This window comes from Pezoporus flaviventris, unplaced genomic scaffold (assembly GCF_033815535.1).
Source record: "Pezoporus flaviventris isolate CSIRO_AGI_PZ_B2104156 unplaced genomic scaffold, CSIRO_AGI_Pfla_v1 ptg000219l, whole genome shotgun sequence".
In the NCBI taxonomy this organism is placed as follows: Eukaryota; Metazoa; Chordata; class Aves; order Psittaciformes; family Psittacidae; genus Pezoporus; species Pezoporus flaviventris.
In genome coordinates, this window is record NW_026892767.1 from 317,334 (window position 1) to 334,480 (window position 17,147).

General features: G+C 47.2%; 1 protein-coding gene across 1 annotated transcript in view; it reads left to right on the top strand.

The window, feature by feature from the left end:
• The first annotated feature begins 435 nt into the window (after nt 1–435).
• Nucleotides 436–17,147, top strand: part of LOC133262742 (ras GTPase-activating protein 1-like) — a 124,475-nt gene continuing 107,763 nt past the window's right edge. Inside the window, exon 1 of the mRNA XM_061442189.1 lies at nt 436–1,067. Within this exon, the coding sequence (XP_061298173.1) occupies nt 601–1,067 (467 nt within the window). The 5' untranslated portion in view covers nt 436–600. The remainder of the gene's footprint in view (nt 1,068–17,147) is intronic.

The window sequence follows — 17,147 nt, forward strand, 5'->3', positions numbered from 1 at the left end:
GATGATGGGAGACTCCTTATTATTCTCTTGATGTATTTCACACCCATCAAGAAAGAACAGAGAACATACCACCATATTCGCTCCCGACTACCTCGTTCTCCGCGAGACGCCACGCCACGCCACGCCACGCCACGCCACGCCACGCCACGCCACGCCACGCCACGCCACGCCACGCCACGCCACGCCACGCCACGCCACGCCACGCCACGCCACGCCACGCCACGCCACGCCACGCCACGCCACGCCACGCCACTCTTTTTCTCTGCCGTTAGCAAGTTAGCTCCCTCCCTTCTTTTTTTCTTTGCTCCGCCCATGCAATGACGCACCCTCACTGGCTCTTGGGGGCGGGGTAGTGGGTGGAGTTATATCTTTGTAGGAGTCGCTTCCCCTCGCGGTCGCAGCAGTGTAAATTAGTAGTCTTGGGGTTTTAGTAGTGTTACTTTAGGCGCCTTGAGGGTTATTGTTAAGAATTCGACTCTGCTGGAGAAATCTTATTCTTGTCTCAGTTCTGCTCCCTGAAGGCAAAAGTGTAGAGAAGGGGTAGTTGTTGTTGTCTACCTGGCGGTCAGCGCGCGGGAGGTAGGAAAGGCGAGGCTCGCCATGATGGCGGCTGATGCCGGCGCTGAGGAGGGCGGCTCGTTTACTTCCGCCGGGATGGTGGGATCCGTTGACAAAGCTGCGTCGGAACACTATGCCACTTTATGCCGAGGCAAGGAGCTGGGGTCTCAGGGACCCTTTCTGGTGGACTCTGGCGGGGGCAGCCTGGGCGCTGGTGGTCCGGCTTTGTGCTCGGCGTTGGGGTTCCTGGCGGTAGGTTCGGGACCTGCCACTCTCGTGTCCGGAGGCGGTAGCGCCGTGACAGCAATTGACCAGGGCCAGGAGCTGGAGGCGTCCGGAAGGGTCTTGCCCCCACCTGAACCCGGTACTGTCGCCTTTTCCTTGCTACCACCACAGCTACTTTGCTTGGCGGGGGCGCTGGGGACCGTGGATGAAGGCGACTCGTTGGATGGGCCGGAGTATGAAGAGGAGGAAGTGGCCATCCCGCTCAACGCTCCCCCCACGAACCAGTGAGTAGCAGCGCTTCTGAACCCCACCGGGTACCTGTCTGTTTCTGGGTGCTTCCCCTTGGGGAGGGTGGGCCTTTCCACCTTTTCTCAGTGGAAAGTATGTGTCTGATATCTGTGGAAGTATAGAGGTTTTTAATTGGGTTATTTCTGGGGAGAAGAGGCAGTTGAAAAAAGAAGCTGTGAGCCTTCAATAAGGCTTTTATTATCCTTCCCTTAGGTTAATCGTAATTCTTATAGTGCTAGTTTATATACAGAATCTTGCACTTGAGGCAGAGCAGTTCTGTGTTTATATTTTCTGAAATAAACCCCCAAAACAAACCCCAAGCAGAAAATGGTACCTAGGGTTCATGTAACTAGTTGAGTGCTCTAAGCACAGCCTTTGGATTCACAATGAGCTAACTCTAGGAAGTGTGTACATTAACAAAGAAAGGTTGCAGACTTGTGTCATCGTTTTGGCTGGGATAGAGTTAACTTTCTTCCTAGTAGTGTTGCCGAAATTGGGGAAATAAACTCTCCAACCAAAACGACAGGTTAGAAGCCTAAATTACTTTATTGCAGTACTGGGTGTATGGGGATCACTCTGCCTATCACGGACACAGAGAAGAGACAGTTTACGTTTTATATACCTTTTGTTATATGAGTATTCATTGTAATTCTGTAAAATGCTCACCAAATTCTTGTTGATCATTGCATAAGGTAACTTTGGTAGATAAGGCTGAGGCACAGGCACTGAATTTTGAGGAGGGGTCTCTGGGGGTCATGGTCATTTAGGGAGAGATACCCCCACTCATTTTACCCTTTTATGGAAATTCATTAGTTAAGGACATTGGAATGCTTGTTTAGCCTTGCAGTTAACTACATGTTCATGTTTGGGCAGATTAAAGACCCTGAGAGGCTCCTGAAGTTTTGTTTTGCAGCCATTTACCTATTTCTCAGGCCTTATTAACAGGAGGAAGGCCTACACTGATTTGCGAGAAGATGTGGTTCTCTTGTTGCGTGCCTTCCTTATCTTGAGAATCCTTTTAGCCTTGTCCATGGCTAAGTCTCTATATACAATGAATACTAGTTTAATTTGGTATCACTTCCCTTTTTTCGAAGTATTTAGTTATTTCCCTGATTACTTCCACTACTGTTTTTTCTAGTCCCCTCTCCACTGGTAACTCAGCTGTTTGCTTCCACCCCCTGGCAGGAAGGGGAGGAGAATCAAAAGAATGTAAACCCATGGGGTTGAAAGAAGAACAGTTTAATAGAATCATAGAATAGTTAAGGTTGGAAAGGACCTTAAGATCATCTATTTCCACCCCCCCCTATCATGGGCAGGGACACCTCACACTAACCCATGTCACCCAAGGTTCTGTCCAACCTGGCCTTGAACACCGCCAGGGATGGAGCATTCACAACTTCCCTGGGCAACCCATTCCAGTGCCTCACCACCCTTACAGTAAAGAACTTCTTCCTTATATCCAGTCTAAACTTCCCCTGTTTAAGTTTTAATCTGTTACCCCTTGTTCTATCACTACAGTCCCTAATTAAGAGTCCCTCCCTAGCATTCTTATAGGCCCCCTTCAGATACTTGAAGACTGCTGTGAGGTCTCCATACAGCCTTCTCTTCTCCAGGCAGAACAGCCCCAACTTTCTTAGCCTGTCTTCATATGGGAAGTGCTCCAGTCCCCTGATCATCCTTGTGGCCCTCCTCTGGACTTGTTCCAACAGTTCCGTGTCCTTTTTATGTTGAGGACACCAGAACTGTACACAGTACTCCAAGTGAGGTCTCCTGAGAGCTGAGTAGAGGGGCAGGATCACCTCCTTCGACCTGCTGGTCACACTCCTTTTGACGCAGGCCAGGGTACAGTTGGCTTTCTGGGCTGTGAGCGCACACTGCCGCTTCATGTTCATTTCCTCATCAACCAACACCCCCAAGTCCTTCTCCCCAGGGCTGCTCTGAATCTCTTCTCTGCCCAACCTGTAGCTGTGCCTGGGATTGCTCTGACTGAGGTATAGGACCTTGTACTTGTCATGGTTAAACTTCATAAGGTTGGCATCATCCCACCTGATAAGCATGTCGAGGTCCCTCTGGATGGCATTCCTTCCCTCTAGCGTATCAGCCAAACCTCACAGCTTGGCGTCATCGGCAAACTTGCTGAGGGCGCATTCAATACCACTGTCCATGTCACTGACAAAGATGTTGAACAAGACCGGTCCCAACACCAATCCCTGAGGACACCACTTGTTACTAGTCTCCAGCTGGACTTTGAGCCATTGACCGCAACTCCTTGCATGCAGCCATCCAGCCAGTTCTTTATCCACCGTGTGGTCCACCGATCAAATTGTTGTCTCTCCAATTTAGAGACAAGGATGTAGTGTGGGACAGTGTTGAACGCTTTGCACACGTCCAGCTAGATGACATCAACTGCTCTACCCCTGTCCATCAGTTCTGTAGCCCCATCCTAGAAGGCCACCAAATTGGTCAGGCAGGATATCCCCTTAGTGAAGCCATGCTGGCTGTCACCAAGCACCGCATTGTTTTTCGTGTGCCTTTACCATGCTTTCCAGGAGAATCTGCTCCAAGATTTTGCCAGGCACAGAGGTGAGACTGACTGTTCTGTAATTCTCTGGATCATCCATTTTCCCCTTCTTGAAAATTGTGGTTATGTTTCCCTTTTTCCGGTCATTGGGAACTTCACCTGACTGCCTTGATTTTTCAAATATGATGGACAGTGGCTTAGCAACTTCATTCTCCAGCTCCTTCAGGTCCCGTGGATGGCTTTCATCTGGTCCTGTGGACTTGTGCACGTTCAGGCTCTTAAGATGGTCTTGAAGCAGATCCTCTCCTGCAGTGGGCCTATAATATAATAAGTAAAGTACGATGTACTACTACTAGTAATGAAGGTAAGGGAAATAACAAGGGGAGAGAATATAAAGTTAAAAGAGAAAGGGGGGGGGGGAAAAGCCAAACAAACCAACAATAAACTCAAGTGATGAACAGTAAAATTCCTCACAAGCTGATACCCAGGCTGACCTGAGCAATGACCCATCCCTTCTGGGTAACTCCCTCCTACTTTATATATTGAGCATGATGTCCTGTGGTATGTAATATCCGTTTGGTTAGTTTGGGTCAGGTGTCCTGTCTCTTCTCCCTCTGGGCTTCTTCTGCCCATCCTCGCTGGCAGAGCATAAGGCTGAAAAGTTCTTGACTAGGATAAGCACTATTGAGCGGCAGCTAAACCACTGGTGTGTTATCATCACTGTTCTCAGACTAAAGCCAAAACTCAGCACTGCAGAGCTACCAGTAAGTAGAAAAGTAGCTGTTCCAGCTGAAACCAGGGCAACACCCTGTACAAACACTGAATATTAATATTGTTATTACACCTTTTATTAAGGTGGACAAGCATTCCTGTAGGGACCGCCCCACTAAAGAATTGCAAAATTTTGTTTAGCCAATTAGTTTTGGCAGCCTGTAATAGCTCTGTGTCAGGGTTCAATTGTGGAAAACCCCAGTGTTGGACCCTGTTTCTGTTTGTGACCCCAGGAGTGAAATTAAGACACAAATGAGGTCAAGTACCGTAATCAGTTAGTAAGTTTATTACAAAAAGACAGTTATCATAAAAAATGGAAGTTATTTTAATAAAGGGGATAGCAATAGGATGTCATTGGTGGTGGGAGTCCTTCAGGGTTCATAGTCGGTATCAGAGCAGAGTGCCCCCCAGGAATCTGTAGTTGTCATCAGAGGGGGATGTCGTTGGTGGTGTGAGTCCTTCAGGGTTCTGATTCGGAGAAAACTCCAGGAACAAACTTGCCAACAAAGTTTTCAAGCTGACAAGCAGGTATTCTTTATTGCGGTGCCAGGAGACACTGGGGGTAGCTCCTCCTAACATGGGTCTCCCCATTGCCACACAAGCCATCCTTTTATAGCCACTGGGCATACATACATATTCATGAGGCTATGTATGGATTACATAATTTTCCAGAAAGTTCCCCACATGCATACAGAATTGTGGTGGTGGTCTCTGAGGGTCGTTTACTTCTTCCAACAATCTTCATCACTTCTGGCAGCTTTTGAAGCATGTACAGTAGATGCTCATACCAGTTTAATTGGTTTGTTAGCACCAGAGACATAATAATCCTCCTATGCTCCTACTTATCAGTTAGTTTAACTGTAGCCCATCCTGGACACCTGCAATTCCCAGATACTCCTTATCCCTGTGTCCTGTTCTTCTAGACTGTTTTTCTTAAACTATGTCTACTATAGCGTTTTATCTTGTGGGAATTCTCAGTATGTTCTCTAGCTGTACTCTGTTTTTTTTCTCTATGTAACATGCACCTCAGTAATTTTCCATTGCTACTGTTACAAAGCCATCAAACTTAACATTACTTAAAACTAATTCTAGAAGTTTCTATATTCCATTTTGTGATTTTGTGCCCCCTTGTTTCAGTTCATAGTCACTATCAGAGCTGAGTGCCCCCCAGGAGTCTGTAGCTGTCATCAGAGGTGGATGTCCTGGTGGAGGTGTCCTTTTGGAATTGTCCCCTTGAAGGTACTCCTTGGAGTGTGTCTCATGGTGATGCCTCATGGAGGGTGTCCCTTAGGATCCATAGTAGTCATTGGTGGAGAGTGTCCTTCTGGGGCCATCCTCATGGCAATCGCTCCCTTGTTGATGTGTCTCTTGGTGATTACCTTTTCCCCCTTTTATAATGAACTGGGGGGAGTATCTCTCTTCTTCATGTCATGTATTACACGTTCCTGTGGACCAGTTTCCCGGGTCTTGCAGGCAGCTCTTCAACTGCATGTGTCTGCACACACAGGTGTCTGGAGCAATTCTTGGGATAATGGGTAGCAATTCCTCACACCACTCCTCCGGGTAATGGGCAGAAGAGTCTTAGCTTTTCCCACTCATCCCTCAGGCAGTGGATGGTGGAGTCCCAGTTCAGCTACTCACACCCTTCTCCCAGCAATGGATGGAGGAGTCTTAACTCCTCCCACCCATCTCTGAGACAAAAGAGGTGGAATTCCACCTCAGCTTCTCAGACCAGTCTTTGAGACAGTGGACAGTGGAGTCTGATTTCAGATCAGTCTCTTACACTCTGCAGTCTTCTGCTGTTTTATACATTTCATCAAGTTGCTTTTGTAAATCTTTGGTAATATTTGGAATGTGTACACAGCAGTGTTCTCTTTCTAATTTTGGGTGTCCACAAACTCCTTGTTCCTTTGCTAGTAGCAAATCTAATGCTAATTGATTCTGCAGGGTCATTTTTGCTTTTTCTTGTACTTGTTGGTTAATAATTTAAGATCCTTTTCTGGTAGCCTTAGATAACGTTTCTACTTGCCAAGTTTTCTATCAAAATCCTATTTTCCAGAGCCATAAGACCAGGTAATAAAAAGCTTTGTAGGCCTCATCTGAATTCTACTGCATAAGAGGGCCCTGCCCATTTGTCATCTTGGAGATCCACATCCCTTTTCACCTTTCCCCAGTATTTAGCTCTAATAGGGACTCTTCTTCCATACAGGGTATAAAGTAGACCTAGGGTTACTTGTCTACTTAATGTGTCCAATGAAGTCTAATATTCTGCTTTCCAGCTTCCATTTTTCTTGAAGCTACTACCATCCACAAACAGCTCACAGTTCACATCCTTCAGAGATGTAGCTTGTATTCCTGTCATATCAATCTGCACATGCTCAACAGTCTATTAACAATTTTGAGTCAGCCTTCTTCCTTCTGGATCAGTTGTCAGAAACACTGCTGTTTTCAAAAGCTTAGTTGCTTTCAATTTTATGTCCTCTTGTTCCAAAAGCATGGCCTGATACTTTAACAGCCTGTTTGGGGAAAGTCAATGACTGCTTTTCTGTTCCAGGATGCTTGTTATCATGCGAGGTACAAAAACAGTCAATTTTTTGTCCCAAAGTATTCAATAAAATTTTCAGTTGAAGGCTCTAGTCCTTTTCTTGCTTCCAGTTCTATAGGGTGTTGTTTCTGTCTTACCAGACAGATGAATAGTTACTGGTTCTGCATTTAGTGATCATCCTGGTGCTTCAGTAGCCCATACTAGTGAGGTGACTGCGTTCTTCACTTCCTCTGGCTCAGTGCCTGGTTTCTGTAATGGAAAAACTTGGGCTTCCATGGCGTTTTCATCAGGAATATGTATATGATTTTTTTTTCTTCTTTAAATGTAATTTATGCATGTAATTTACTCAGTATATCCCTACCCAATAATGGCATGGGGCACTTGGGGCATGTAAAGAAATTGATGGGTCGACATCTCTTTACCAATTTTGAAAGAAAGCCCAGTTTTCTTTTTGCCCTGTGGTGCCAATGACTGAAGCTGTTTGTGTGCTTAATTGCCCTTTAAAAGTATTTATAAAGGAATAGGTAGGTTCTGTATCTACAAGGAATTTTACTTTATCATTCCACAACCTAAATGTAACCAGGGGCTCTGCTGGAGAAGGTTTCAAATCTTCCCTGGTCCTCCTCAGTCTTAATAATTTTTACTGCCTGTCCTGGCATTCCACTAAATCCTCATTATTTTAACTCTAAGGGCATTCTGTCTTCTAGTGCCTGTTCTGTTTACAAATTGCACTCTGATAATTCCCAAAGAGAACCCATGGAGTCCTGGGTTCAGCAGTAGCAGTCATTTTTCTCCTTCTTCGTAGCTGGTGCAGTTCTGTGTGTTTGACTTTCAGCCTGGGAACAACGCTGATAACGCTAATGTTTTTAGTTGTTGCTAAGTAATGTTTACTCTAACCAAGGACTCTCAGAGTCTCCTGCTCTGCTAGGGAGGACAGGAAGCTGGGAGGAAGCAGAGACAGGACACCTGACCCAAACAAGCCAAAGAGGTATTCCATACCATAGCACGTTATGCCCAGTATATAAACTGGGGGCAGTTAGCCGGAAGGGCTAGGTCACTGCTTGGTTCAGGCTGTTTATCGGTTGGCGGGAGGTGAGCGGTTGTATTCTCTTCCCTTGTTATTTCCCTTATTATTATTATTATTGGTGGTAGCAGTAGTGGTTTATGTGTTATACCTTAGTTACTGGACTGTTCTTATTTCAACCCGTGGGAGTTACGTTCTTTTGATTCGCCTCCCCATTCCTCTGGGAGCGGGGGGAGTGAGCTAGTGGCTGCTTGGTTCTGGGTTGCTGGCTGGGCTTAAACCAAGGCAGTTCTTTCTGGCACCCAACGTGTGGCATGAAGGGTTGAGATAATGACACTTCTGACTAGAGCATGTCTAACCATATTTGTGATAAGCTTTTGTTGTTTCAGATTAATAGTCACTCCTCACAACGCTGATTTATTGGCTCTCAAAGTTGTTGCTCTTGATCTCAGGGTTTCAGCATGTCGTATCTTACTTACAGCTGGTTTTTACTGTTTTAGTATTTATCGGCTGGGGTTCTTGGGCTTAAGGTTCTTGTTTCACTGTACTTGATAGTAATGACTTGTAATACAATAGACTCATTGATCATGAAACTGATCTGGCTTGCATTCCCAGTGTGGTCATCATCTCTATACTTTGGGAGGTATATAATAGAAGTGTTTAGCAATTACATGTCTTTTTTCCCCCTCCTCAGGTGGTCAACCTATGAAGGAGATATTCTCTTACATTCCTGCCCCCCCCCCCCCCCCGACTATTTATAGCATCATTTGAGAGTTCTGAAGGTTTTGAATGACCTTTGGTTACTGTTGAGAACTGCCTGTTGATTGTGATAGGAATTAGCATGTTGATCATACAGAGTGTTTTACCCATGACCGTACCACCCTGAGAATGGCCCGTTTCCTCTGATCTCAAAAGTCATGCAAAGTCGGGTTTGGGCCTTGTCTAGGGTTAGATGACTGTATAGGAGGAGCAAGAGATTTTCCCCAAGGCCGGACAGTCATGAGTGGCAGGGAGTGTGGGAGAGTATGGGCAAGTATCTAGTCCACTGAGTCTTCCAGCGCTTTGGAAGCATCAGAGATGGAATGCTGTTGTATGGAGTCCCCTACAACGAGTTGCAGAAACTGCTGAAGGGGAGGGTGAATCGAGTAAATTTGCTGAAGTGAAAGCCATCCAGCCATCTATACAAATAGACGGGCTCATGATCAAGGGGTGGACTTTAAAATGGACACTGTTGCCCAGGTTATTCACAAGTGTGAAACATGTGCTGCAAATAGGGAAGCTAAACGGTTAAAGCCTCTTTGGTATGGAGGATGATGGCTGAAGTACAAATATGGGGAGGCCTAGCAGATTGATTAAATCATACTCCCAGCAAAGCACCAAGGTGAGCGCCATGTGCTTACCATGGTGGAAGCAGCCACCAGATGGCTGGAAACACACTGTGTCCCACGCCACTGCCAGAAACACTATCCTGGGCCTTGAGAAACAGATTTTGTGGCGACACGGCACCCCAGAGAGAATTGAGTCAGACAATGGGACTCATTTCTGGACCAACCATATAGACGCTTGGGCCACAGAGCATGGCATTGAGTAGGTATATCGCATCCCCTACCATGCACCAGCCTCTGGGAAAATCAAACGGTACAATGGGCTGTTAAAGACTACACTGAGAGCAATGGGTGGTGGGACTTTCAAACATTGGGATACACATTTACCAACAGCCCCCTGGTTGGTCAACACTAGGGGATCTGCCAACGGGGCTGGCCCACCCCAGTCAGAACTTTTCCATACTGTAGAATGGGACAAAGTTCCTGTGGTGCACATAAAGAATTTGCTGGGGAAGTCTGCTTCAGGTAAAGGCAAACCCACTCATGGGATTGCTTTCACTCAGGGACCTTGATATACTTGGTGGGTGTCGTGGTTTAAACCCAGTCAGGCAATTTGTTCACTCACTCCCAGTGAGTGGTGTCGGGCTGACAACAATCGAGGCGCCCCCACCGGGGCTCTCCCCTTCCCCGCTTCCGGAGGAAGGGGAGGAGGATCAAAAAGGTGCAAGTCCTATGGGTTGAGACAAGAACAGTACAGCAACCAATGTACAACACAAATCACCACCGCTACTACCAACTACAACAGTGATAAGAGAAAATAACAAGGGAAGAGAATACGATACCACTGGCCAAGAAATGAGTTCCACCCGGAAGCCTGTGTCCTTTCGGGTAACTCCCAGTTACCACCCACCCCAGGCATGACGTGCTGTGGTATGGAATACCTCCCTGGCTAGCCCGAGTCAGGCGCCCCCGGTCTCTGCTTCCTCCCTGCTTCCCCTCCTCCCTGGCAGAGCATGAGCCTCACAAAGTCCTTGGTCAGGGTAAACATCACTTAGCAACAACTGAAAACATCGGTTTCACCAACATTGCTCCCAGGCTGGAAGTCAAAACACAGCATTGCACCAGCTACCACAAAGGAGAAACATGACTGCTACTGCTGCACCCAGGGCATTATCCACCCCTTATTCAACACCTTCATGTCATGCTCAGATCCCACATTTTCAATACACCATCGCTCTCCCACATATATATATCCCTATACATACAGACCAAGAGGAAAAGATAATTTTCTTAGTGCATGGACCAATCCCTATAATGCTGCCGAGTCCATTCGGTCCATGATGTCAGGTTCCATCTGTTGTAACAATCTTTCAGGGCAGGAAAGGCTGTGTGCAGTATTGGATTGTTGCCTGCTGATGATGGTCGTTCCTTTACTGCTGTCCTGGGTTCAGCAGTAGCAGTCATTTTTTCTCCTTCTTGGTAGCTGGTGCAGTGCAGTGTTTTGACTTTCAGCTCGGGAACAGAGCTGATAACAAGGATGTTTTGGTTTGGCCAAGGACTTTGTGAGCCTCATGCTCTGCCAGGGAGGAGGGGAAGCCAGGAGGAAGCAGAGACAGGACACCTGACCCAAACTGACCAAAGAGGTATTCCATACCACAGCACGTCATGCCCAGGAGGTAACTGGGAGTTAGCCGGAAGGGCTGGGGGACTGCAGGGTTGGAGGAGGTATCGGTTGGAGCTTGGTCGGGCTTGGGGGGCGAGTTATCGGTCAGCTGGTCCTGAGGTGTTGTATTCTCTTCCCTTGTTATTTCCTTTATCATTATTATCATTGATGGTAGCAGTAGTGATTTGTGTTATACCTTAGTTACTAAACTGTTCTTATCTCAACCCGTGGGAGTTGCATTCTTTTCGATTCTCCTCTCCGTCCCTCCGAGAGCAGGGGGAGGGCAAGAAAGGGGGGGGAAGTGAGCGAACGAGTTACCTGACTGGGTTTAAACCACGGCAACTGCAGAACTCATCTGGTTCTATCAAAGTTCATTCTCTGTTGGGATGATGGTTGGAGGGAAGTCAGGGCCAGTCGCTGGTGACCTGAAAACATCTAGTTGATGGGCTATAAAAGTATTACACAGCAGGCAACAGCATACAATTGAGTTCATTGGCTGTTTTCCCCTAAAATCAAATCCCCTTGAGGGTATACATTGGACTTCCCCATCTTCCCGCATTGCCCACCAAGTATATCCAGGTCCCTGAGCAAAAGCAATCCCACGAGTGGGTTTGCCTTTACCTGAAGCAGGAATAACCCAGACTGTCTTCCCCAGCAAATTCTTCATGTGCACCACGGGACCTTACTCCGTTTTATGGCAAAACCGGCTTTCAGCAGGATTTGGATTATTTTCCTCCCTTTCTCAAAGACTTTTTCCACTGTATTGCCCCACACAATAATGTCATCAATGTATTGCAGGTGTTCTGGAGCTTGCCCCTGTTCCAGTGCAGTCTGGATCAGTCCATGGCAAATGGTAGGGCTGTGTTTCCACCCCTGGGGCAGTCGGTTCCAAGTGAACTGGACACCCCTCCAAGTAAAAGCAAACTGTGGCCTGCACTCTGCTGCCAAAGGAATGGAGAAAAATGCATTGGCAATATCAGTTGTGGCATACCACTTGGCTGCCTTTGACTCTAGTTCATACTGAAGTTCTAGCATGTCCGGTACGGCAGCACTCAATGGTGGTGTGACTTCATTCAGGCCACGATAGTCTGCTGTTAGTCTCCATTCTCCATTAGACTTTCGCACTGGCCATATGGGGCTATTAAAGGGTGAGCGGGTCCTGCTGATCACCCCCTGACTCTCCAGTCTACGGATCAGCTGATGGATGGGAATCAGGGAGTCTCGGTTGGTGCGATATTGCCGCCGGTGCACTGTTGTGGTCGCAATTGGCACTTGTTGTTCTTCAACTTTCAGCAACCCCCTCAGCAGAGGGATCTTCTGAGAGACCAGGCAAGGTGGACAGCTGCTCAATTTCCTCAGTCTCCAAAGCAGCAATACCAAAAGCCCATCAGTACCCTTTTGGGTCTTTGAAGTACCCTCTCTTGAGGTAGTCTATGCCGAGGATGCATGGAGCCTCTGGACCAGTCACAATAGGGTGCTTTTGCCATTCCCTCCCAGTCAGGCTGATTTCAGCCTCCAGCACAGTCAACTCTTGGGATCCTCCTGTTACTCCAGAAATATAGATGGGTTCCACCCCTTGACAGCTTGATGGCATCAGGGTACACAGTGCACCGGTATCTACTAGAGCCTTATACTTCAGTGGGACTGATGTGCCAGGCCATCTGATCCACACAGTTCAGTAAATCCGATTGTCCCTCTCTATTCCACCTGGCTGGAGGCAGGGCCCCTCTAATGGTCGTCACAGCATTGGACACTTAAGTTGTGGTAAAAGGGATTATTCTTCATTATCACAGGAGCTGGAGTAAAATCAGCTCTTCCACTCCATCTGGGAAACTGATCACCAGAGACTGAAGCCGTAGCTCTCATGGGACGATCAGTCTTGGCCCTTGCTCCCCTCTTCAGTTCACTCACCCGTTCCTCCAAAGCTGAAGTAGGTTTTCCATCCCACTTTGTCATGTCTTCTCCTTGATCCTGCAGGTAAAACCATAGGGTACCCCGTGGGGTATACCTCCTGTATCTCCTCTCTTGAACAATAGGACGCCTTTTGTTAATAGCTGAGACGTGTGTTGGTACACTTGAGGAGCTGGATAAATCAGATAGATTGTCCCTCTATTGTTCGAGGTCCTGGGACAGTTTTTCCACAGCTGAGATGATGGAAGGGGTGAGATTGTCTTCGAACTCTCGGAGTTTGTGAACCATTTCATCCACTGTTAGTGGTACTATGTCATTCCAGGTTACTGTTGCTAATGAATGGGCATATGATGACGGTGCATTCCGTGTAAGTTTTCGCCACATGGGTCGTGTACATTCAACTTCATCTGGATCTATAGGTGTATCCCCGTTATTCGGCTTGATGTGATAGATCATCTCTACGATGGCTGATTCCCTCAGAGACTGGATGCCTTTGTCTATAGTAGTCCACGTGGCCAAACGACTCATAACATCGTCCTTATATGGAAACCTTTCTTTCACAGCTGCCAAGAGCCTCCTCCAAAGGCTGAGGGACTTTTTCTCTCTTGCAATTGCTTTGTCAATTCCCCCTTCTCTAGCAAGTGATGCCAGCTGCTTGGCTTCTGTACCTTCTAGTTCGTGACCATCGGCCCCATTATCCCAGCATCGGATTATCCCACACACCCTGCCAATCATGGCTGTCCAGTCTCAGGGAAAATCTCTTGGTCCTCCTACATTGTCGTTTGACCCCAGACAAGACCCAAACCTGACTCTGCTTAACTCTTGAAATCAGTCGTGGGCAAAACACACTCTGTATGCGTGCTAGCATGGTGATTCCCATCACGATCAGCAAACAAGTCTCAACAGCATTAGAAGGCCATTCAAAAAATTCAAAACTCTCAAATGTAAATGGTCTGGGGGGACGACTGGGAGGGTAAAAGGATGTCTCCTTCACAGGTTGAGCACCTGAGAAGGAGAAAAAAGATGTGTAATTGCTAAGCACTTCTATTATATACCTCCCAAAGTATAAAGGTGGTGACCACACTGGGAACATAAGCCAGATCAGTTTCATGATCAATGATTCTATTGTATTACAAATCATTACCATAAAGTACAATGAGACAAAAACCTTAGCCCAAGCCCCACACTTGGAAAACACTAATACAGCAAATACCGGATGGAAGTAAGATACAATATACTGAAACTGTGAGATCAAGAGGAACAACCTTGAGAGCCAATAAATCAGCATTGTGATGAGTGACTATTAATCCAGTCAGATCTGTTCTTATCTCAACCCCTCGTGCCCCACGTTGGGCGCCAAAAAGAACTGTCGTGGTTTAAACCCAGTCAGGCAATTTGTTCACTCACTCCCAGTGAGTGGTGCCAGGCTGACAGCAATCGAGGCCCCCTCCCCCCACCGGGGCTCTCCCCTTCCCCGCTCCCGGAGGAACGGGGAGAAGGATCGAAAGGGTGCAACTCCTACGGGTTGAAACAAGAACAGTCCAGCAACCAATGTACAACACAAATCACCACCGCTACTACCAACTACAACAATGATAAGGGAAAATAACAAGGGAAGAGAATACGATACCACCAGTCAAGAAACGAGTCCCCCCCAGAAGCCCGTGTCCTTACGGGTAACTCCCAGTTACCCCCCTCCCTGGGCATGATGTGCTGTGGTATGGAATACCTCTTTGGGTAGCTCGGGTCAGGCGCCCTGTCCCTGCTTCCTCACAGCTTCCCCTCCTCCCTGGCAGAGCATGAGCCTCACAAAGTCTTTGGTCAGAGTACACATCACTTAGCAACAACCAAAACCATCAGTTTCACCAACATTGTTCCCAGGCTGGAAGTCAAAACACAGCACTGCACCAGCTACCACAAAGGAGAAACATGACTGCTACTGCTGAACCCAGGACCGTGGGTAATGCAGGAAGATGGGGAAGTCCGATGTGTACCTCAAGGGGATTTCGTTTTGGGGGAAAACAGCCAATGAACTCAGTTGTATTCTGTTGCTTGCTATGTAGCACATTCATAGCCCACCAACCAGATGTCCTCAGGTCACCAGCCGCCAGCCCTGACTTTATTCCGATCATCGTCCCAACAAAGAATGATCTTTGAAACCAGGCAAGTTGCGCAGTGTCACCCGCAGGCAGCAATCCAACACTGCACAAAGTCTCTCTTTCTCTGAAAGACTGTTACAAGAGATGGCGCCTGACATCATGGACCAGATGAATTCAGCAGCTTTATAGGGATTGGTCCATGCACTAAGGAATGATCTCTCTCTCTCTTTGTGTGTTTTTGGATGTGTGTATGTATGTATACATATATATGTATATATATGGGACAAGAGTGATGGTGTATTGAAAAATGTGGCATCTGAGCATGATGTGAATGGCATGGAATAAGGGTGGGTACTGTCCTGGGTTCAGCAGTAGCATTTATTTTTCTTCTTCTTAGTAGCTGGTGTAGTACTGTGTTTTTGACTTTCAGCCTGGGAACAGCTCTGATAACACCAGTGTTTTTAGATGTTGCTAAGTAATTTTTTGCTCTGACCAAGGACTTTGTGATTCTCCTGCTCTGCCAGGGAGGAGGGAAAGCTGGGAGGAAGCAGAGACAGGACACCTGACCCAAACTAGACAAAGAGGTATTCCATACCACAGCCCGTCATGCCCACTGTATAAACTGGGGGCAGTTACCTGGCCGCTTCAGCAGCCACCAGCTCCTACTCCCGGAGATTAAGAGTCTCATGCTCTACCAGCTGAGCTAGCTGGGTGGCCAGGTACAAGTCCATGGCCATGTCCATCCCGCCCTGCTGCTGGAGCCTGCCCGTATTACAAGTCATTGCTATAAAGTACAGTGAGACAAGAACCTTAGCCCAAGCCCCACGCTTGATAAACACTAACACAGAAAATACCGGCTCTAAATAAGTTACAGCATTCTGAAGCTGTGAGATCAAGAGGAACAACTCTGAGAGCCAATAAATCAGCACTGTGACGAGTGACTATTAATCCAGTCAGATCTGTCGTTATCTCAACCCCTTGTGCCCCACGATGGGCGCCAAAACGAACTGTCGTGGTTTAAACCGAACCAGACAGCTTGTTCACCCACTTCCCCCCCTTCTTGCCTTCCCCCTACTCCTGGAGGGACGGAGAGGAGAATCGAAAAGAATGCAACTCCCACGGGTTGAGATAAGAACAGTTTAGTAACCAAGGTATAACACAAATCACTACAATAATAATAATGATAAAGGAAATAACAAGGAAAGAGATTATAACACCTCAGCACCAGCCAACCGATAACTTGCCCCCCCCAGCCCAACCAAGCACTGACCGATACGTCCTCCAACCCTGCAGACTCCCAGCTCTTCCGGCTAACTCTCAGTTACCTCCTGGGCATGACGTGCTGTGATATGGAATACCTCTTTGGCTAGCTTGGGTCAGGTGTCCTGTCTCTGCTTCCTCTCGGCCACACCAAAACATCATTGTTATCAGCTCTGTTCCCAGGCTGAAAGTCAAAACACAGCACTGCACCGGCTACGAAGAAGGAGAAAAATGACTGCTACTGCTGAACACAGGGCACCAGGCATGGCCTTTATGTAAATCAAGCCCCTTAATGTTTGGTAAATACCCCACTATGACTGTGTTTATAACAGGAGACTCATCACCTGACAGTCAACACTTATTTGAGCTGTTGGTTGATTTAGAGTTGCCGAAAACATTAGTAACTTGGATAGGTTTCTTATTGGCAACTTTTCCATTGTTGTCAGTGGCATCCCTCTGGAGAGTTGACATCTGGGCCCCAGTATCTACTAAGAAGGTAACTGGATTTTTAAAGTGCCCTAGAGGGCTTTATCCCGTTTTCCAACACATGCTTTATGATCTCACTTAGGATTATCTGCTCCACAGCCTTCCCCAGCACTGAGGTTGGGCTGACAGGCCTGTAGGTTTCCAAGGTCATCTTTCCTGCCCTTTCTGTAGAAAGGCATCACAGTGGCCAACCTCCAGTCCTCTGGGACCTGCCCACTAGGCAGGACTGCTGATAAATGCTGAAGAGTGGTTTAGAAAGCTCCTCTGCCAGCTCCTTCAGCACTCGTGAGTGGAACCCATGTGGCCCTATAGAGTTGTATACATTGCAGTGGAGCAGGAGGTTGCTAAGCATTTCTTCCTGAATTATGGAGAATTCCCATCTCTGCCATCCAATTCAGGGAACTGAGTGCCTTGAGGATGGCTGTTAAAGACTGAGGCAAAGGCAGTATTAAGTACCTCAGCCTTTTTCTC